Source organism: Dipodomys ordii, unplaced genomic scaffold (assembly GCF_000151885.1).
Source record: "Dipodomys ordii isolate 6190 unplaced genomic scaffold, Dord_2.0 Scaffold3, whole genome shotgun sequence".
Classification (NCBI taxonomy): Eukaryota; Metazoa; Chordata; class Mammalia; order Rodentia; family Heteromyidae; genus Dipodomys; species Dipodomys ordii.
The window spans coordinates 18,099,795-18,122,496 of NW_012267219.1; the positions used below are offsets into that span (position 1 = coordinate 18,099,795).

The 22,702-nt window shown below is 37.6% G+C and overlaps 1 protein-coding gene across 1 annotated transcript in view; it reads right to left on the bottom strand.

The window, feature by feature from the left end:
* Pawr (PRKC, apoptosis, WT1, regulator) overlaps nt 1-22,695 on the bottom strand; it is a 69,322-nt gene extending 46,627 nt beyond the window's left edge. The window contains exon 1 of the mRNA XM_013022148.1: nt 22,051-22,695. Coding sequence (XP_012877602.1) covers nt 22,051-22,581 — 531 coding nt within the window. The 5' untranslated portion in view covers nt 22,582-22,695. The remainder of the gene's footprint in view (nt 1-22,050) is intronic.
* Between the last annotated feature and the right edge of the window lie 7 nt (nt 22,696-22,702).

The window sequence follows — 22,702 nt, forward strand, 5'->3', positions numbered from 1 at the left end:
AAAGGCGTAATAACACTGTTCAAAAAGAAAAGTACTCTATCTAACATGTACATGTAACTGTAACCCCTCCGTACATTACCTTTACATAATAAACTTTTTAAAAAGATAAATATGAAAAAGAGCCATGTTTAATTGCTTATGTTAAGTGCTTATATCCAATTTATTAAATATCTCAAAATGAAGAAGAGTTTGTCTCTTGACTCTTGGCATTTAGTTGTCTTTTTTGATTTTTAGTATTTCACCTCAAGTAATGTAATACAGCAGGGGCATACTAGACTAGCTAAAATAAGTCTAAAAGCCCAAATATAAGCATACTCTTTTACAAATGGACTGGCTTTATTTGGTAAAGATAGTAAAAACACTGCTCAGTCCTCTACCTCATGTCATCAGCCTAATCTCCTTTTGTACAGAAGAAACACTAGAGAAAATATAATAATCCACATACTGTCCAAACCAACTAATACCTAAAGACTAAAAAACTCAGCTATTTTTTACAATAAACCTATTTACAACTATGCACATTTTATCTGTAATCATTCAGAATATTTATTGCATTCTTATGCAACTAAAGAGGAAAACAATTTAGTCACTTGAGCATTCATATTAATTATAAATTCTCTAAAAAATTAATCAAGTTTTATGAAATTATTTTGTGATATTGAGAAAATATTTTGTCTGCAGTCCACCCTGTTTACATTTTTTCTTTTCTGATATTTGACAAAAGAAAATATTTGGGTTTGAAAGACTACATACTCCTCCAAAGTACTTTTACAAATTGTCCAAAAGAAAAGAAATCAAGGGGGGCAGAGGAAAGACATGGAAAAAAAAAGATTCACCCTCTGTAATCAACTATTTTATTAAACAAAGCAACAAGAAATAATAACAAACAGAAAATGCTAAAAATTTCTCATAATATTTAATGCTAGGCCATATGTTAGTACTTTGGGAAACATACTAGCCACTGAAAGGCATTAAATGAAGGTATCACAGACAACAGGGTTGCTGTGAATGTTAATACTAGGAAGTCTGAAATCATCTGCAGACAGCTGTCTGAAGACTGACAAATTATCACAGTTAGACTAACCTGGGAAATGAAATGAAGGATACAGAAAACAGCACAGATAAAATTCTTTCCTATGGGTAAACCTGAGAATCAGTAACAGAGAAAGAAATTATTTTTTTTATTTTTATTTTTTTGTTTTTTGTTAACCCTAACCCTAACCCAGAAAGAAATTATTAAGTTAGACATAACAATTCAAATGATAGAAATGGAAGCAAACAGCCAACATGTTGAAGATGTATCCAGATAGGACAACACGATGAATTGTTGGGGGAGTGGGGAGAGACTATGAAAGAAAGCAAAGCTTAAAATCTACTTTCAGCTGGGTGCTGGTGGCTTACATCTGTAATCCGAGCTACTCAAGAGGCTGAGATCTGAGGATCTCAGTTCAAAGCCAGCCCAGGCAAGAAAGTCTATGAGACTCTTATCTCCAAATAACTACCAGAAAACCAGAAGTGGTGCCATGGCTCAAAGTGGTAGAGTACTAGCCTTGAGCAAAAGAGCTCAGGTACGGCATTCAGGCAGCGAGTGCAAGCCCTACAACCAACACCCACCCCCCAAAAAAGTCACTTTCAAGAGATAAGGTTTATGCACACCCCACAGTGATCACTACCAGCAGCACCTCCTCCTCACAAGACTAAAATACCTTCTTCTGTTAAATTCTTTCCCAACAGTAGACACCAGAAGTTCTTAAACTCTAGTGTGCATCAACACAGGATAGTTTGTTAAAACACTAGGTTAGGCTGAAGACAGAGAATTAGCATTTCTAACAAGTTCCTAGGTGATGATATGGTTAGACCCCTGAAGCACATTAAAAACATTGGTCTCCACTTATGCTTCGTGTAAACAACCAATTCATGGTAATGGTCTAGTCAAAAGTACCAAAACTTGAATCGTAGTTTTTCTATCTCATTTTAGTAGAATAGACTTAGGCAAATTGTTTACTCTTTTCACTTATTTTACTGATGTTCTTTCCTTTAAATTAGTGTTGTTGCTATGGTTCATTTGTGTTCGTTTTATTACCTAGTGAGTATCTTTGTGCGCTAAACAATATGATGGCCAAGAATGTTAGGGTATAAATTGATGGGTCTTCATTTATGAAAGATACCAGATAAGGCTTAGAAGAATATAAGTAAATATAACTTTTATTATTGCCGTCATCACCATCCTTAATATTATCACATATATGAACTCACAGATAAAGACCCATTTCAAAAATGTTGGCAAGACCCACCCTAAACCAATAAACTAGACATGATAGCACACATTCATGATCCCATCTACATAGGAAGCCATAGGTAGTAGCATTGTGATCTGCAGCCTTCCCCAGGCAAAATGTGAGACCCTACTTGAAAATTAAATAAAACACAAAAATAGGCTGGGGACATAGCTCAAATAATAGAGCATCTGTCTAGTAAGCAACAAGTCCTTGAATCAAGTCCCTGTACCAACCCAAAAAAGGAAGAGAGGGTTAAAGACAGTTACAATTTAGAGACCTTAAAGTATTGGGTATTTTCATATACAGGAAGAGTTGTATCTGATAAAGATTGGGGTACAATTTACGTGAAGACAGATGACCCACAAATAATAGTGGTCGGGGAGGTAAAGTACCAAGGGAAAAAAAAAGCAGGGGCAACATTACACTCTCCTAGTATGTTCAGAACTCATAAAGTAGTCTCTGAAATATGCCAGCCATGCTTGATCTGACAGACTTCTTTCTCAGAAGTTGCATTTCTTAGTTCTTATTTTAGGGTTAGGTTACATATACCCTTCTTGGAAATACACTATAACAACCTGGTTTATAGAGTTACAACATATGTGACACATTCCTAGAGCACTAAAAGTGCTCATAGACTAGAGTGATAGAAGACTTCAAAATACTGTACTATGATAGTATAACTCCTTAGGATATGAAACGTTTACTGTCCAGAAGTGACTTATTGACATTTTAAGAAGCAATGATTTGGGCTGGGAAGGTGGCTCAGTGGTAGAGCGCTTGCCTTGCATGCCTAAGGCCCTGGGTTCAATTCCTCAGCACCACATAAGCAAAAAGAAAAAAGCCGGAAGTGGTTCTATGGCTCAATAGTAGAGTGCTAGCCTTGAGCTGAAGAGCTGAGGGACAGCGCCTGGGCCCAGAGTTCAGGCCCCACGACCGGACCCCCCCCCCAAAAAAAAGAAGCAATGATTTGTATAATAAACCTGAAAGTGACATACCAGCAGCAAGTCTTTTTCTAGTTAGTAGAAATGAGGCTGATATGATCAAATTATAAAATGCACATGCATGTTATTTAAGCTGTCAAAGTCTATTTACACAAATTAGCATTGATGACTGCTTTAAAAAAATAAAAACAACTATGACTTACCTCCTGAGAAAGTGGTTCACTAACAAATGGTTGTCTCTCTATATTTAAAAAGAAAATCACTTTTATAACTAATATTTATAGAAAATTTTCTACCACTGTATCTTTAAAATACCTATGCAAGTTGCTTGTCAAACTATTTAAAAATAACAGATTTTTCAAAATTTATAAAGATTTTTTCATCCACTGATAAATATAAACATTAAAAGGCGGATGTTTCTATTATGATTCTCATCCCACTCTGCTCTCCCTATCTAAATCTGAGAAGTAAAACTCTAATGAACTCAGTTGTACAGGGTGTGCTTAGTATGAGAAAGGCCACGTTTAAGAAGGGTAAAAGATTGCTGGGCAGTGGTGGCTCATGCCTGCAATCCTAGCTACTCAAGAAGCTGAAATCTAAGGATGTGGTTCAAAGCCAACCTAGGCAGGAAAGTTCGTAAGACTCTTATCTCCAATAAACCACCAGAAAACCAGAAGTGGTGCTGTGGCTCAAGTGGTAGAGTGCGAGCCTTGAGCTAAAGAGCTGAGGGACAGTGCCCAAGCCCAGAGTTCAAGCCCCATAACTGACCCAAAAAAAAAAAATAATAAGTGTTAAAGAATGAAACTTTAAGACACATATGTCACTTTCAGTGTTCTAATAGCTATATGAAGAAAACATGAAGAACTAAGTAAAATTACTTTTAACAAGATATTATATACCAAAAATATCATTTTAACATGTAACTTAAATCAAGTATTAATGGGAGGGGTTTAAAACCTTAAAATTATTTTAATAATTTAATATTACTACTTTTTCATTGGAAGTCTTAGAATTTTACTGTGTACTTTGTCCTGCAGGTACATCTCAAGGCTCTTCTAATTTCAGGGCTCAAAAGCCACATGTTGCTATTTGGCTAATACAAACAAAGGTTCACTGAGGGGAAGGTCACAAATTCCAAACTAATGCTCACCCAATCTGTTACAAATCTGCTATAGGGTTTAAAGAAGAAGCCCCCTTTATTCATCTCCCCATTTACCAGAGTTAAATTGTGATATTAATGCATAAAACCAGGGACTTCCACAATGGCAAAATGGCAAAAACTCATTGGCACATCATCATCCCCAGATACTAGAAAAGATCACCTGATGAAAGTGAAAATGGAAATCTTGTATCTGACATATACCTATAAAAATACAGGAATACCTACATCAGTCAGATTCCTGGGGAAACTGCTAGACCCTTTTTGCCAGAAACATGCTCTTTGGGTCACAAATCCATTGCTAATACCATTCACTCATCCTCAACCACACTATCTCCACTGCCTCTGGCTAGCCTTACAAGGGCACAATGTATGGCAATCCCTTCCATCAGCCCTCTACACAAGCATATGCACTTTAAAACGTTGGTTTTCCTTCTTCAGGAATCTCTCAAATCCTTCAGTGTATTTATGTGAATTCTGAACTTTCAACAGGTTGACATACAGAATTTTCCATGTTTACCTAATAGCTGAACTTTTCTCCTGCATGTCAGACTCTCTAAACTTTCCTCTTATCTTTCCCCCAACCCCAAACCCCACCTAAATCCACTTATACCCAAGTCTTTCATATCTAAACTAGTCCTCTAGGTGATCTGCCTATTTTCAACTGGTTTTAAGTAACAAATTATTAGTTCTCAAAGAGTGGTGCCTATTATAGTAACAGCATCACTTAAGAACATACCAGAAATGCAGATCTCAGACACCCACACAGGTTTACCAAATCAGAAACCACTGTTTGGGTGGGACCCAATGCTGAATATTACGACCCTCTTCCAAGAGATAATGACATGCCCTGGTGTTAAGAGAACCATGGCCATAGTGACTATGGTTATCTCTAAAATGCACCATACTCTAAGTAAGGTTTAACTAAAGCTAAGGAAATAAATATAGAAGCTAGGATGCTGCTTGATCATATTCAAGAAGTAAAAGAGAAACAATCCCTTAAATAATAATTGAAATATTGCCACTGAAAAATGTTAAGATTCTCAAACTAAAACATTTCAAAAAGCCCTAGTTAACATGGAATTCAGAGCATATTACCAGAATTAACAGAAAAATCTCAATGTAAGTGTACTAGTTAGTGCTCAGAAGATATATAAGATACAAAATAGAAACTAACACAACTTGCTAACAGGAGGGGGGGAGGGACTTTACATGTGACAAAATGGTTCTTACAGAGAACTATTTATTTTCATTTGAACCTCCAAACCATCCTGAGAAGAGGCTATCATATACTGTAACAACAAAAATCAAGGACCGACCAACCAGAGAATTTTGCTCAGAATCATAGCAGTTAAATCCAAGATCTTTTAGTCCTGGGTCCGAAGAACTGTATCTATTATATGAACTGATTATCTTGCAATTACTAATTTCTTGCCTCAAACTAACATTCTAGTTCTGGACCCTTCACTAACAGACTGCAATTCAAACTTGAACTAGAAATGAGATCAGTTTGTTTCCCTCTATCCCTTCTATGCATATGTATCATATATATCTTCAAACTTCAAGCCACAAAATGGCACTCATTCTCCATTAGGCCTATTCCTAAGGGACAAAGAAGATAAATACAGATCTAGTTCTAAAATTTATGAACTGGGCTGGGAAGGTGGCTCAGTGGTAGAGCGTTTGCCTTGCATGCTCAAGGCCCTGGGTTGGATTCCTCAGTACCACATAAACAAAAAGAAAAAAGCCGGAAGTGGGCGCTGTGGCTCAAGTGGTAGAGCGCTAGTCTTGAGCTGAAGAGCTGAGGGACAGCGCCCAGGCCCAGAGTTCAGGCCCCACGACCGGACCCAAAAATAAAATAAAATTTATGAACTAATATTTAAGTGCATAGGAGAGACAGAGAAACAACCTCAGATGATGACTTTACCTCATGGGAAAAAAATCTTTTTTTGGGGGGGGGTCCGGTCATGGGGCCTGAACTCTGGGCCTGGGCACTGTCCCTCAGCTCTTCAGCTCAAGGCTAGCACTCTACCACTTGAGCCACAGTGCCACTTCCGGCTTTTTTCTTTTTTGCTTATGTGGTGCTGAGGAATCGAACCCAGGGCCTCATGCATGCAATGCAAGCGCTTTACCACTGAGCCACCTTCCCAGCCCGAAAAAAATCTTTTAAACACAAAGCAGGTGACTGAGATTCCACAGCACAACAGGAAGCAAGCTTCACTCACACAACTAAAACTACTACCCACTCATTGTTTTCTGATTATACAACACTTGACACTGATGATTTGTAGAATAAGAATAATGTAAATTCAATCTCAGAAACATCAGTTATGTGCTATGTAAAGTTAGGCAGGTAGACAAGGTTTCTCATTAGTAAAATGGAAATTTGCTTGTTTACCTTTAAAGTTAGGATTAAATAAAAGCAGGTAAGAGCTCTGAAAAGAGGAGCAGCTATGTTTATTTGTAATGACAGCATGAAAACACAATTTATTTAATGTGTGTTAACAACTGGAAGGATGTAAGGAAGCTGAACCAAATGAAATGAACTATGGCTCAAGTGGTAGAACAGACAAATATCTCAGTATTTTTCATTAAGTTTAAAATTAAAGTCCTAAATGTGATCATCAAATTATTTTAAGGTCAGGGTAGACTTTTTTAAAGCTCTGATATGTTTATTTTAAAATGAAAAAGAAACACAAAACTGATTTTTTTTAAAAAAATTTTTGTCAGTCATGGGGCTTGAACCCTGGGCCTGGGCACTGTTCCTCAGCTCTTTAGCTCAAGGCTAGCATTTTACCACTTGAGCCACAGCACCACTTCCAGTTTTCAGGTGGTTTATTAGAGATAAGAGACTCACGGACTTTCCTGCCTGGGCTGGCTTTGAACTGTGATCCTCAGATCTCAGCCTCCTGAGTAGCTAGGATTACAGGCATGAGCCACAATGCCTGGCTATTGATAATTTTATAATTGTATTGGTACTGTTAATATTTATCCTATTTATGTAAATCCAAACCTTTAGAACTTTGTAGTAAACATTCAGCTACGCCATTATTCATTATTTACAAAAGACTACATCCTTCAATTTCTAATTTGAAAATAGGTGTCCAATAAATCTTTTTACCAAAAATCACCAAAACTTCTATTTTATGATTCAATTGTAAGGAGGCTTGCTATGTATATTATAATAAGTATGATACAGGTAAAACAATATTTAATTTTTTTCTCTGAGATGCTTAAATGGAATGATAATATTGCTCATAGGATTCTCAATCAATTTTCTTCAAAAATATTGTATAAATACAAAAATTATTTTTTTTAATTTGTGTTGTGTATGTGTGTGGGTGTGTGTGTATGTGTGTGTGTATGTGTTGATACTAGGGCTTGAACTCAGAGCCTAATACTGTCCTTTAGTTGTTTCATTCAAAGTTGGTGCTCTACACCTTGAACCATAACTCCATAGCTCCACTTCTGGCTTTTTGGTGACTAAATGGAGGTAAGAGTCTTACAGACTTTCCTATTCCAGCTAGTCAAATCATGATCCTCAGATCTTTGCTTCCTGAGTAGGTAGGTTGGCAGGTATGAGCCGCTGGTGCCCCACAATTTTTTTTTTTTTTTTGGTCTGGTCGTGGGGCCTGAACTTAGGCCTGGGCGCTGTCCCTCAGCTCTTCAGCTCAAGGCTAGCGCTCTACCTCTTGAGCCACAGCGCCACTTCTGGCCTTTTTCTTTTTGCTTATGTGGTACTGAGGAATTGAACCCAGGGCCTCAGGCATGCAAGGCAAGAGCTCTACCACTGAGCCACCTTCCCAGCCCATAACCATGATATTAAGTTCTTATCTCTAAAACAATTTTCAAGTCCAAAACAACAGAATAAGTTTAACTGGAAAAAATTTATTATGCTGACAGATTATTCCACTTGGGTCAGCTTCCTTCCATCCTTCAACTCACATCGTTCCTACTACTAACCCACATTAAATAACTATTTACACTGCCAAATATTTAAGATCTATAGATAGTTGGCTCAATAAACTCATCTCAACATATTTCTATCGTATCATAAAAATTCCAGAAGTCAATTAAAATACAAGGAAACAGACTTCACATTTCATCTCAAGTATATACAAGTAAGGAATTAAGATGACCTTCCCCTTTCATTTTTGTTTAAGGGCAAAAATTAAAAATTTATTATGCCTAATTAATCTATTGCTCATGCTCCTCTGACATACATCTCCTCTCTCTCAACTTCATTCCATTCCAAGTTCCATTCTCTGGCTTTTATCATTTGTGACAATTTACAACTCCTAATCTTGCTTCAAGATTGATCAAAATTTGGAAGCAATTCTGGAAGCAAATTAGAGACAGGCAAAAAAAAAACTTCAGCCAAACTCTACAAACCCTAACAGCCCATATTTTTTTCCTCCCATGCAGTTAACAATAAAAGTTCACAATAAAAGAGCACTTTAAGCCATTCAAAAACATTATCTTCTTAATCTTTACAATGTTTCTATAAAGGAAGCAAACAGGTGACAGCATCTGATAAACTGAAAGATTCCTATCGGTTAGACTCCTCAAGCAAGTTTCTTAGATTATGTTATTTGATATAGTACTAAATAAGCAACCTGTTAAGACACAAACTACATGTTAATAATTTAAGAGGGCAACTCAAATGTATGAGCAGAGGCCTTACTTTACTTGTATCACTCTCTAAGTGGAAGTGCCTTCAATTAGTACAAATGGGGTTCAGTCCTCTCTTACCTTTCTCGTGTGCTGAAACAATGTAATAAAGGTTCTAGCTCTTAGCTTTCCTTATTTGTACAAAATTGTGTCTCAAGGTAATTAAGCTGCTAATGAAAGGAAATTTATAAATTATAAAGGAAAAAATATAAAATCAGAATATCCGATCTTGCAACCACTAGTAAAATTGGACTTAGGCCAACATCTATCAAAACATAGTCCAGGTACTTCTGAAGACCCCTAAGATCCTTTTACCAGGTCTACATGTCAAAATCATTTTCACAATACTAATCTGTTACCTGACCTTTCCACCCTATCTTATTCTCTACAAAGGTTACACGATAGGTGATTCACAACAAATGGAATAATGAAGCAGATAGGAGAATCCAGCTATCTTCTGTTCAGCAGGACAATTAAGAGAGCTACAAAATTATAAAACAATGTCAATCTTTTAGGTTTTTATTTTAGCAAATAGTTTCAAAAACTATTATTCATGTAAATATGCAATGGATTATTTGTTGGTGTCATGATATTTGTGTGTGCTGATACTGGGGCTTGAACTCCAAACCTGAATGCTGACCCTTACAGCTTTTTCTCTCAAAGCTGGTGATCTACCATTGAGCCACAGTCCCACTACTGTCTTTTTGCTTGGCTAACTAGAGATAAGAGTCTCATGGATTTTCCTGCTCAGACAGGCTCTGAATTGTGATCCTCATATCTCAGGCTTCTGAGTAGCTAAGATTATAGGTGTGAACCACCAGCACCCAACTTGCAAAAGGTTTCTTATTATTTTTAAGTAAATAAGGCATTTCCATCAGTTTTAAATATCTAATAAGGCAAAAACTAGTAAACAAGTGATATTTAAACATAAACTAAAATTCATTTAACAGTATTAATCATCAGGTATCTAAAGGTATCTAGACTAAAAAATTTGGTTACAGCTCATCTGACAATTGGTTAATTACTCTAACACCATAGAAAGAGCATGGACCAGATTTTAAATGCTCTCTGATAAAAGAAGAGTAGCTATGATGTATTCTTGCATTTAAAAAAAAAGGCAAATCTGATCAAACCTCTAGTTTAAAGCTACCAATTTATAGGATATAAAAGGTTCCAAGGATTACATTGAACACCACATAGGAATGCAGCAAAATCCAGATTGTATGAAACACAAAGGCCAAATGCCAGCTTTATTCAACAAATGAATTGCAAAGAGCGAGAGTGAGAGAAAGAACATTAATAACTGAAAGAAATATGAAATATGAGATACAGCAACCAACTGCAGCATAGAGACTTTGGACAAAATATAGCAGACATATGAGATAATCATAAAAATTTGAACAGTGGATATTTGACATTAAAAAAATTACTATCTGGGAGGCAGCGATAGGATCACAGCAGTAGAGTGCAAAAGCATAAAAAATTTTTGAAAAATAAATATTTGAAAAATAAACCAAGTATATATTTTACATATTAGGTGCACTGTGGTAATAAAAAAAACAGGAGTCCTTATCATTCATAAATTCATGCTGATTACAAATAAATAGTTATCTAGGATTTCCTAAAAATGAGAATTTATAAAGCCAGATAAAATACAATTGGCCGTAAACTGATAATTATTGAATTCATAACTGTTGAAAGTGGGTGCTACAATCATCCATAAGACTCTTTTCACTACCTTTTTTTCTTCTACTTGTTTTTTTCTACAATAATTTTCTATAAAAATTTTTAGAATGTTCTTAATGTTTTAAGCTAGAAGGAAATTTATTTCCCTTGGTAATATATGAATCATTTACTAGTAAGCCTCATTAGGTTGCTTGATGAGGTGGTGTCACTGTCAGATTATTCTACAAATTAAATGTTCGATGACTATGCTACATGTTACATTTCACTACTGTAACTTTTCTTTTCCCTGATCAGTTTGCCATCTTAAGTAGGCCACTTATGTGGGCTACTGAACCTCAATTCAACTATACAAGAAAGGTTTAAACACTGGTGTTATGCTCTGTGCATTTAAGGTAAAAGCAGCTTCTCCAAATTAACTTATCTGTCATCTAGAAATGAATCCAGGCAAAAAGCACATAATCACTTCTAGACAATTTGGCATTCTGAAATTACATTGAATCAATCAATCAATCAATAAGAAATAAACATTTCTAAGTACCTCCGGAAAGTTTAAGACTTCGGAAAGTCAACGGTAGACTTGATTTGCTTCTTTTTAAAAACACTTGGCCTGTATTAGGTATCGGTCTTCCTTGTCTCACATACATCACTCTAGGTAAGTACACCTTTTCAGTATAAGCTGCAAGACAACTCCTGCCTCACAGCCTGTTCAATTTCTGTACCCTCCACCTCTACCTTAACTCCTTATCCTGATTTTTACATGAATGGCTCCCTCCTAAAACTCAGATCTCAATTCAAAAGCTTTGTTCCTGAGGTTCTGTCCGTGACTGCTCTCCATCACCGCCCTGTAGTCCCCACTGTCCAGCCTATGTCCCCATTTACTCCTTTCCATAGTCCTTATCATTAGACATACTGTCTGCATCAGCCACACACACACAACTCAACGTGCATGCATCTCCAAGACTTATTTTTCTAGAAAATTTCACACATACACAGCAAAACAGAAAACAATAAAACGTGTACTCATTTGTGCATCACCAGTTTCAACAATCTCCAGTTTCACTGACACTTCTATTTACTGCTTCCTCCTGTATTACCTGGAAGCAAAATTCCAATATATCTCATCTCTAAATATACTACTCATGTGTAATCTCTAAAAGGATCCCTTTAAAACACCCTCTATATAATGACAACAACTGAAATAATGAACACTTTATTTCTCAATATTATCAAATAGGCAGTTGGAAGTCAACTTTCTCAATCACCACAATTATTAAGTGAGCCACTTTAATCATCTTTGTGTTATAAAAAGCTAGAGGGAAGCTGAAGGGAGAGAGGATCTGCTCCTTCAATTCTGCGTCTGGGGACTTCCTTTCTCCCTGGTTCCTGTCCCTGTCCCTTTCACCTAAGCCTCACTTTTTCATTCTGACAGCACTCATTCAAGTAGCAGCAGCTGAGCCAGCCTTCCAGAGTCTACAGAACAGGGAGTTGGAGGCCCCTGTTCACAGATCTGAGTCTGAGCCCCTCTTTCAAACTCAGTAACCCAGGACCAGGCAAACAATGCCTCCTTCTCAGATGTCTGAGTCTCAGCCCCACAAGCTCAACAAGCTTCTAGATTTTTTTCTCATCACTTTTCTTCTCAGTAAACTTTTACAACTTTTAAAATTTAATTTTCTTAATTTTTGAAAAGTAAAAAAATGTTTCCTCTAGTTGGTACTTCCATGATATCTTAGTATTCCCATCTACATCTCTGTTCCCTAGTTAACAATTTTATTAAATTATCTGTTAAAATTTGGTGTGGTTTCGTCTCATAGATACTAAGTACTGATTGAGAATGAACTTTCCTAACCCACTGACACAGAAAAAAGTCAGTATGACGATAACGAGAAACAATTATCATTCACACAAACTTGGAATAGTAACAAAATCAAGTTATAAATTACTCGAACTTTGAATTTGTCCAAATCCTGACACTAATAGTAAGAAATTATAAGCAGCAATTCAAAAGGGCTAGTACAATGTCTAACATATAACATACACTAACAAGGCAACATACTGGAAAATCCAAATTATAGCATATTCTATAGTCACTAAGAATAACAAGACAGCCACGTTTTTATAGATATACAAAAATGTTCATAGCATACTGATAACAAAAATGTTGTAACTAGGGCTAGGGAGATGGCTCAGTGGTAGAGAGCTTGCCTTGCATACCTGAGGCCCTGGGTTCAATTCCTCAGCACCACATAAGCAAAACGAAAAAAAACCCGTAGTGGCGCTGTGGCTCTAGTGGTACAGTGCTAGCTTTGAGCTGAAGAGCTGAGGGATAGCGCCCAGGCCCAGAGTTCAGGCCCCATGACCGGACCCCCCAAAAAAAATGTTGTAACTATTTGCAAAATGATTAAATCTCTACATATCTAAATATTCATGTTATATGTATAAAAAATAATTACAGAAATTAGATCTCAAAACTACAAATTCCAGTCATCATTATGGGAATCACATTTATATAATAAACTAAAAGAGAAATGATTAACAGTTCTACTTTCAAAACAAGTTTTAGAAAAGGTTTTAAATATGTACATATAGTTTAATCCCAATAAATAAAGATAAGAAATGTGTCAGAGTTAAATGGTAGTCTACATTTCATCTTGCACAATCCTGATTATGTGGTCTTATTATAAATCTTCTACACCAAGAAGGCATTTTTTTTATCATTAATACATTCTTAAAATGTGACTTAGAAAAGAATCTTAGTTCCCCAAATATATAAAAGGAAAAAGAAAGGAAGGAAGGAAAGGAATATTTATATAAACCAAACAAATAATTTTTAGGAAAAAATTCAAAGACAATGATCTCACCCTTTAAAGACATTCAAAAATACAGGAAGAACCTAAATGTTCAATAAATGCCTGCTTTGATATTCATGCAGGACAAACTAATAAACTTCTAAACTAATACACTTCTCCATGGTTGGGTACAATCACAGCAGACTAGCAACTTACCATCACTAGAGTCCTTCAATTCCACTGCATTCTGTCCTCTCCAATGAATTTGGATTATTCACCTATTTAAATCAGCACATTTATTTCTATAGTCAGAAGAATCACTTAGTATCACTTTGCCACATCCTATCCCACACTTTCTTTCTAATTCACAATTTATTTTCCTACCTGTCCATTATTTTTACACCACTTTATGTCGTTCAATACTCTTGAATAGATATGTCTCTTACTGGACAATTATTTCATATTAGGAAGGCAAACTTTTTCCTTTCCAGAAGCTCTGAGAGTTATTGTATAAACAGGTGTGTACAGGGGGAGGAAATGTCCAGTCAATAATACTCACAAAGAACAGCAGAATACATTCTGAATTCCTTAGCATATCATTGGGATCCCCATAACAAGTCAATCCTCTTTAACTCTTCTCCATTCACTCTCACCACCAACTCTCTGCACACTAAGGTTTCCTTTGTTAGAACATATCACTCTTATTTTCAACAATGATAACCAGTATGTGTGCACTGGCATCCAAACAGATTTGGAGTCAAAGCCAAGTTTTGCCAGCACAGTCTTTAGACAAGTCACAACACTTCAGTCAGGCTCAACTTCCTGATCGTGTAAAGTGAAAAAAAAGCTGTCTTGTGAATTAATGTGAAGATGAGAAATAACACATGGAAAGCCCTCTACTCAGTGGTGGGTACACAGAAGACATTCACTACAAAGCTGTAATTCTACAGCTGAACCTCTGCACATGCTATTTGCTCTACCTAAATACAATGTACTGGTCCCTTCTTTACTTGGAAAAACCCTTCTAGCAAGAAAGAGTCAGGGCTCATTTTGTGTAAAGGCTTCCTTTAAGTAGTGACCCCCTCTTCTTTGCTAGTTCACTATTAGCCCTTTCCTCCATCACTGTTCTTATCACACCTAATTTTAATTGTTTTGGTTGGGTGGTTGTTTTGTCCCCCTTGAGAGAATACAAAAGTTCCTTTTTTTTTCTTTCCAACAGTTCCTTAGTGAATACAATTATAGGAACACTGAGGCACACAGCAGACAAATGCTTCCGAATAAACCAACTAAAAGAGAATCAATAAAAAAAGGCTATAGAGCCGGGCCCCCTAGAATATCCATACATGGTATGATGAACTTTAATAAGCAGGGCTGAATATTTGAGAAAGGAATAAAATGACAGATCTGTGATCTCCAATGAGTGGGAAGTAATTTTAAAATGACAGTGGGTGCAGTGGGAAGATCTTCTAGAGGTAAGATCTGCTATAAATGATAAAGATGAGGTTAAAATATCTAAGTTTTGAAGTAAAAACATTCTGTGAAGACTACTTAATGCTGCTGCTTAAAAAATAATGATGGGGCTGGGAAGGTGGCTCAGTGGTAGAGCGCTTGCCTTGCATGCCTGAAGCCCTGGGTTCGATTCCTCAGCACCACATAAGCAAAAAGAAAAAAAGCCGGAAGTGGTGCTGTGGCTCAAGCGGTAGAGCACTAGCCCTGGGCTGAAGAGCTGAGGGACAGTGCCCAGGCCCAGAGTTCAGGCCCCACGACCGGACCCAAAAAAATAAAAAATAAAAAATAGTGATGAACCAAAGGTGGCTTCCACTTGTAATCCTAGCTATTCAGGATGTTGAGATCTGAAGATTATGATTTGAGCCAATCTGGGGAAAAAAAATCTGCAAGATTGTTATCTCCAATTAACCAGAAAATAAGAGCCAGATTGGAGGTATAGCTCAAGTGGTAAAGAGTAGCAGCCATGAGCTAGGCACCGGTGGTTCATGCCTGTAATCCTAGCTACTCAGGAGGCTGAGATATGAAGATCTCAGTTCAAAGCCAGCCCCGGCAGGAAAGTATGTGAGAGTCTTATCTCCAGTTAACTACCAGAAAACTGGAACTGGCGCTGTGGCTCAAAGTGGTAAAGCACTAGCCTTGAGCTGAAGAGCTCAGGGACATTGCCCAGACCCGGAGTTCAAGCCCCACAACCAAAAAGAAAAGAAGAAATACCAGCCATGAGCAAAAAGGTCAAGTGAGAGTTCAAGGCCCTGAATTCAAACACAAGTACTGGCACAAAAAAAAAAAAAATAAGCAAATAAATAAACACAAATAGATGAACAAATAAATAAGCTAGTTCCTTTCTTCCTTTTTTTTAAAGGTCATGGTCCTTTTTTAAAAAATCTCAATTTCAAAAAGAAATTATCTTCAATAGTAGGTCAAAGGAATTCAATGCAACATTTCAGGTTAAAGACATGATCTTGTTATATAGCCAGGCTGGACTTTGAACCTGTAATACTTCAGCCTCCCAATGTTCAGATTACAGTTTTTCTGACTAGATAATTTCTAAAGACTTTCTCAGCTCAAAGCATCCAGTTTTGTGACTTTTAATTCTAATGAAAATACCTCTCATGTCAATCTCTTCATTTCCACCACTGCCATAGCAGTGGTGGAATAAATAAATAAATAAAACAGGTGACACTAACACAAGTGGTCCATAACCTAACCCCAGCCACATCTTTTAAGACATTGTTTTAATTTTTATTAGTAAACCTGTAAGCAGACTAAAACTGCATATTTAAAACTATAAATCAATTCTCAAATAGTAAGATGATAGAACTCTGCAATCTCCATAAAAGATATGTAAACACTGACATAAACTTAAGAAATTCTAATCAGTTAAATATCCTTTATATCAAGTCAAAACTAACTAATGCCCACATTTTGAGAATACTAAGTTGAGAACAGTCCATTATCATTTCTTTCCTCTATGAAATTTAAGAGTAATAAATATTTTAACTTATTCTCTTCTCATGGCTTGCATACTACACTTTACTAAATAGAGAACTAAAACTTACATACCACAAGTTCTGAAGAGATAATAAAAAAATTAAGATGAAAGTATAAAAGCACTTTCTGCCCAATTTTGTATAAAAAATAATAAAACTGTATACATTTTTTTTCTATGCTGGGGAATTCAGAGCTTTATATATAGGCAAATGCTATAACTTTAAACTCTAAGACACTATCAGCAGTACTATTAAAAACATAACTACTTTCTGCTTATATCATACCTGCAAAATACCAACATCAAAACAATGAAGAACATAAACAAGCCATAAGCTTGATAGTAATTTTAAGTCAGAATTTTAAAGCTAATATTTAACATTTAGTTCTCAATTTTTTCCACAAAATCCTACTTTATCTTTTATAGTAATTATATAAGTATCTTAAATTTTAGCACAATATCTTTGTATTTCTTAAACTATGTACATGGTGTGTATACAATACAGTCAAGTATAATAAAGCAATTAGTAAAGACAAGACTGAGAATGCAAACTACCTCTACTTGTCACTACACAAATAAGCTAAGGAAAGTTAGTAACCTGCAGTCTCTGCCCTACCTCCTTTTGGGGCTGTAGTGACAATTAAATGCACCATTATGTGCAAAATGCTTAGAACAGAGACTGACAATAATCATACTATCAAAGTCATCTGTGTTAATAATCATTATTTTTATAAGAAATAGCATCCCAATTCAAACAAAACACTACAAATCCTGATAATGTTGAAATTTCAATTTGCTTTACCAATGAGCCCAAACATTTACAACAGTCAAACTTAGCATCTTACTATCCTATATTGACCCCATTCAAAAGTCAAATTTTCTCCAACTCTGAGTCATCTTTAATTTATCTCGTGACTCATCACATAGCAAGGTGGACAATCTGGAACATAATGGGATTACCAAAAGTTATTTCTTAAATTACCTGGATTTACAGCTTACCAAGTAGAACATGTCCCAGAAATACTCAATAAATACACTGAATAATCATGTCCTACACTGTGTTTCTGTGGAAGGGTGTTCGGCATAATAAATGCTCTTTTATTTTCTGTTTTGCTATTCTAGTTTAAATTATGGAGTAGACAGTCAATCCTGACAGAAAAATGTATCGTTTAAATAATATAAAAATTCACATTCTTTAATTGCTAGCCAAAAATAATTTTATACTCTGCTGATGGCCTAAAATCTAGCCAAGTAAACTTAGATTCAAGGGTAAAAGACCAGAAAGCAATATCTAAGACTTCACATTTGACCTTAATTTCTATTCAATTCCACACTTTCACTTTTTCCTTCATTTAGATGTTTATATTATTTAAGATGACTGTGATTTAAAAAAAGTTAAGGGAAAAAAAATCTAAGGAAAATGCTAAATAATGGAAGGCAGATTAATTTTCTAAAAATTCCTTCAGATGTGCACTTACACAAACCACATTTTCTTCCTATGCAATCTTTATGAGGTGACAAATAACTGCACGTCTGAATTTTGAGGCATTTACTCTCTATGCCTTCATTCCCCCCTCTGGAAATAAGCGATAAAAGAATAGGAGCTGGTGCTGGTGGCTCATGCCTATAATCCTAGCCTCCTAAATGGAGGCTGAGATCTGAGGACTGCAGTTGGAAGTCAGCCCAGGCAGGAAAGTCTGTAAGACTCTTACCTACTAAACTACCCAAACTATCAGATGACTTAGTCTTAAACACTGACTACCCAAAAAGCCAGAAGTGGAGTTGTGGCTCAAGTGGTAGAGCACTAGTCTTGAGCACAAAAGCTGAAGGACAGCGCGTAGGCCCTGAGTTCAGGCCTCAGGACTGACACACCAAAAAATAAAAATCAGCACCACGAGATTGGTATGATGAGCTTGGTATTCTGAATACTACACCACTACACAAATGCAAGCTTTCAATGTAGGTTTACTTTTTAGACTTAAACCAAAATTTTAGTGTCATCATTACCTATGGAAAGCTTCTATTCTCTGTGGAACTACCTCTATTATTCATGTAAATCTACACAATGGCAGTAACTTCACAGACACCATAAGAATGCATTCACAATTGTCTGGGAAGTTATCTTCAACTTCTCTGTGAATTAGGTATGCTACTCAGAGACGAAGTGTGTTTGCCATATTTCCGTATTTTACTTGAGAGCACTTTGTGGGCCTGTTTTCTACTCATTCCTGTATCCCCAGATTGCAGCCTAACTTAACCCGGACTCATATTAGAATTACATGGGGAACTTATAAAAACATTAATGCCTGGGATCCATCCCAGACCCATTAAATCATAAGGGAGTGGGAGTGGAGGGCAGAGAGGGCAAGGAATCAGTATGGGGAGCATTTATTTTAAGATCAGCACGTGGTTTCATTGTGGTGCCAAAGTTAACTACTACACTCTGATATTTAAAGTACTGTATCTGTGTATAGATGCATGTGAGGATATATGCATAAATACACAGGTATAGAAACATGTATAACTCAAGCCAAGATTCTGAACACACAGTAGTCGAATATAATCAATTATATGCTTCATTACCATGCTTTTAAACTGTTACATAGCACTTTAGCTTTTCCATATAATTATGTGTTATCCTTCTTTCTAGATTACAGCCTTACTCACTGAGAATACAGGCTGCCTTATTTTTCTTGTTTTCTCCAGTTTGCATAAGATAGTGTCTGGAATAGACATGTCAGTAAACATTTGTCTGATCTAACACACACACATGAAAATTACTAGTAGGAAGTATGTTGCCACAGCCAAATTATCTACTTCAGACTAATCACTACCAAAAAAGTAAAGTAAAATAAAAACAGACAAAGTAAAAATCTAGGGAAAAGGTGGGTATTTTTTTTAACTTAATAATGAGAACCAGTAAAGTTTTCTCATTAAGGAGCATCTGGGTGTTAGGACTATTACAGTCATCAGACAATACCCACCTTATTCCCTATCTCCTAATCAGTCAGTTTCAGCTTTTAACCTGCTTTCCTTAATAAAACTATCTGCTACTTGATTTTAGTATCTTTAGCTGCCATTAACAATATTACCTTTACGATATTAAATAATCCTGTCACTAATAACATGAGTTAGTGAAAGCCACAATGAAGGCGGCAGGCAGATAGATGTTCAATATGTACCTCTTGAAAGAACTCTTAACCACCAATAAGTCCTCTGCAAACTAACCGTATGGTAGTCTAATATAAACTTGGTTGAGAATATTGTATTGAAGTCAGAAAAGTCTTACTCAACATCAGATGAAATATACCTACTTTTAACTACTGACAGTCCTTTCACAATATTTTTAATACCTGGAAGTTTTGTAAAATATAACTTTTTAAAACCAGTTTTACACAAGAAACCCCTTCTCACTGTTGAAAACTAGAATGGTATGTAATTCTAAATATGCAACCATATGAAGACATGGGAAAGGACTAGCTTCTATGTTTTGCAGTAAAAGCCTGAAAAACCTAGAAAGGAGGCATTCAAGAAATATGCCTGCTAATTAGATACTGTGGTAAAATATTACTTTGTTTTGTTTGTTCCTACTGCTTGAAACACAGAGAGCCCTAGTTACCACTAGAGAAAGCAGTCCTCAATTCCCTAGTCAATAAAAAAGGTTCAAATTCCACAGACAAGAAAAAAAAAATGGTACCCTGGGTTGTTTGTTTTTAAGGAAGATTAAATTTAGGAGTTGCCAACACCCAAACGAAAAACATTCCAGAGCATTAGACTCAATTGTAGTGGAGAGTCATCTACATTCTCAGCACTAGGTTCCTGTTGCGTTAACAAAGGGTGCCTCTTCAGATCTCCCAATATATACCCTAAAGATTTCCCCTAGTGAACATCACTTGGTTTTTTAAAGTACTCAAAAAAATAATTTTAGCAGGCAGCCAGACAGAAAGTGAAGTTTAACATCTGCCAAGATATTTCCCAAAATAAGACCCCTGTCAGATGAACAATGAGAAAACATTAAAAATGACAAATTCTTTTATTTGGCCCATAAGCTACTTTTAGAGTTGAGGAATGTAGCTTTTTCCAAGTCTTGTCTTCAATTTCCCCTTAATCTTCATATTTTTACATTTAAAAAAACTGGAAATTTGATTACCTCTTATAAATTCCTTTGAAAGCAATTTAATGAATAACAGATATTTGGTTCAAGTAGCAAAACACAGAGGACAGTTCTGCTGGCTGATTAAAAAAATTCTCTAAAATTATTCACATGAACTCACCCTACTGACACACATTAGGTACAGAAATCATATTAATACTTAAAAATGATGTGTATTACTGCAAATACTTTCACTTAAATCACAAAGTTAATTTTTCCTCAAGACAAGGTCTTGCTATGAGTCCAGTGTGGCCTTGAACTCATGACTCTCCATCTCAGCCTCCCAAGTGCTGCTGTACAGGCTTGTGAAATCACACCAGGCCCCTCCAAAGTTAGGGATGAAACCTGGGACTCTGTGCATGTTTGGCAAACACCCCATCACTGACTCAGTCAGTAAAATAATTACTTAGTAGATAGCAAAGTTGAGTAAATTAGGCCAGGAAAAGGAGGGAAATGTGAAACACAAAAAGTCATTCAGAAAAAATTGTGGTACTTGATTGAAATAAGGTAGTTAGTTCCAAACACAGGAGCTATAAAGTTGCCTAAACTTGTCTGGGATTGTTCTGTGTTGATTCAAATTGATTATGTAGATTATACACTACATACAATTGTGTGTGTGGGGGGGGGGGTTGTATCTAATGGGATGCTGCAGCAGCTGCCTGCAGAAATGTTTTTAGACTCATCAAAAATCCCAGAAACATGCACACAAAAAGCACAGCTATCACAAATGTTTTTCAGATACTTAAATACAAGATGAGATCTCTAAGCGTGAGTTACAGCATCCCTCTTGACCTAACTATCACTCAAAGAAAAAAAGAAGTCTGTTGGAGAACTCTATTTATAAAGAGCTGATTTATACAGGATCCGGTGCGGATGGGATACATTCATCCCGAGTTCCTTGCAGATAAAGCTGTCTTGGAGATTCCCAAAGCTACATTTTCTTTACAGGTGCTGGTAAACACTGCTAAGAGGGAAGAGATAAACAATCTGATAACTTGACAGGGGCACGTGGGAAACTCCATCATCACAGCCATGAATCAATTTTCCTAACTGATCAAACGTACACAGATCCGTCCGGTCGGCTAGCCCTGGAGCCACAAGTTTGTTTTTTTCCCAGTATTCTAAAGCAGTCTTTTCTAGTATTCTGAAGCTGTGAGAACTTAGGCTGGAAAGAAAAGGGAAGAAAAGAAAAGAGCACGTGTCGCCCTTGGGGTTTGGGGAACTTCCCAGGAAGCGTCCTTCCCCGGCCGGACTCGAGCTAGAGAGCGAGCGGGAGAGGGAGTGAGCACGGAGCCGGGAGACGCAGCAGGAGGCCGCCCCCACTCACACCCGCCCGCGCCCCGCCGAGCCCGGGCCCAAGCTCGGCCCCGCCCGGCTCACCTCGGCGGCGGGGATGTTGACCACGCCGGTGGAGCGCCGCTTCTCCCGCAGCTTCCTCTTCTCGATCTGCCCCTTGCCTTTCCTGGCACTGGGGCCCGAGCTCCGGCCCTTCTCCGGGGCGCCGTCAGGGTCTTCCTCGTCGCCCCGGGGTGTCGGGATCCCCGAGGAGGCGGAGGCAGCGACGGCAGGGGGGTCGTCCTCGGGTCTCCGCAGGCCCGGAGGACCCGCCCGGGCCAAGGCGGCGGCGGAGGCCACCGCGCAGTTCACGCCCCCAGGGCCGGGGCCGGCAGGTGCGGCCGAACCACCTGGGAGGTTGTTGTTCAGTTCGTTGGCCGCCGCGGCCACCGCCGAGGCAGCCTGCGCCCCGACGGAGGGCTTCCCGGCCGGGTCGCCGCCGCCCCCGGGCGCCCCGGCCGAGCCCGCAGGGTTCTGCTTGGCGCGCATCTTCTCGCGCTTCGCCTTCCATTCCTCCAGGAAGTCTGTGGTGCTGCCACCGAGGCCGCCGCCGGTCCGGTAGCCACCGGTCGCCATGTTCCCAGAGGGACCGGCCGGGTCCTCACCTCGGGCCGCCCACCCGGCTCGGGCCGCGGCCGCCGCCGACGAGATGCGAAGGGAGCGACCCCCGGGGCGCCGGGCGATCCCGACTCCCTCA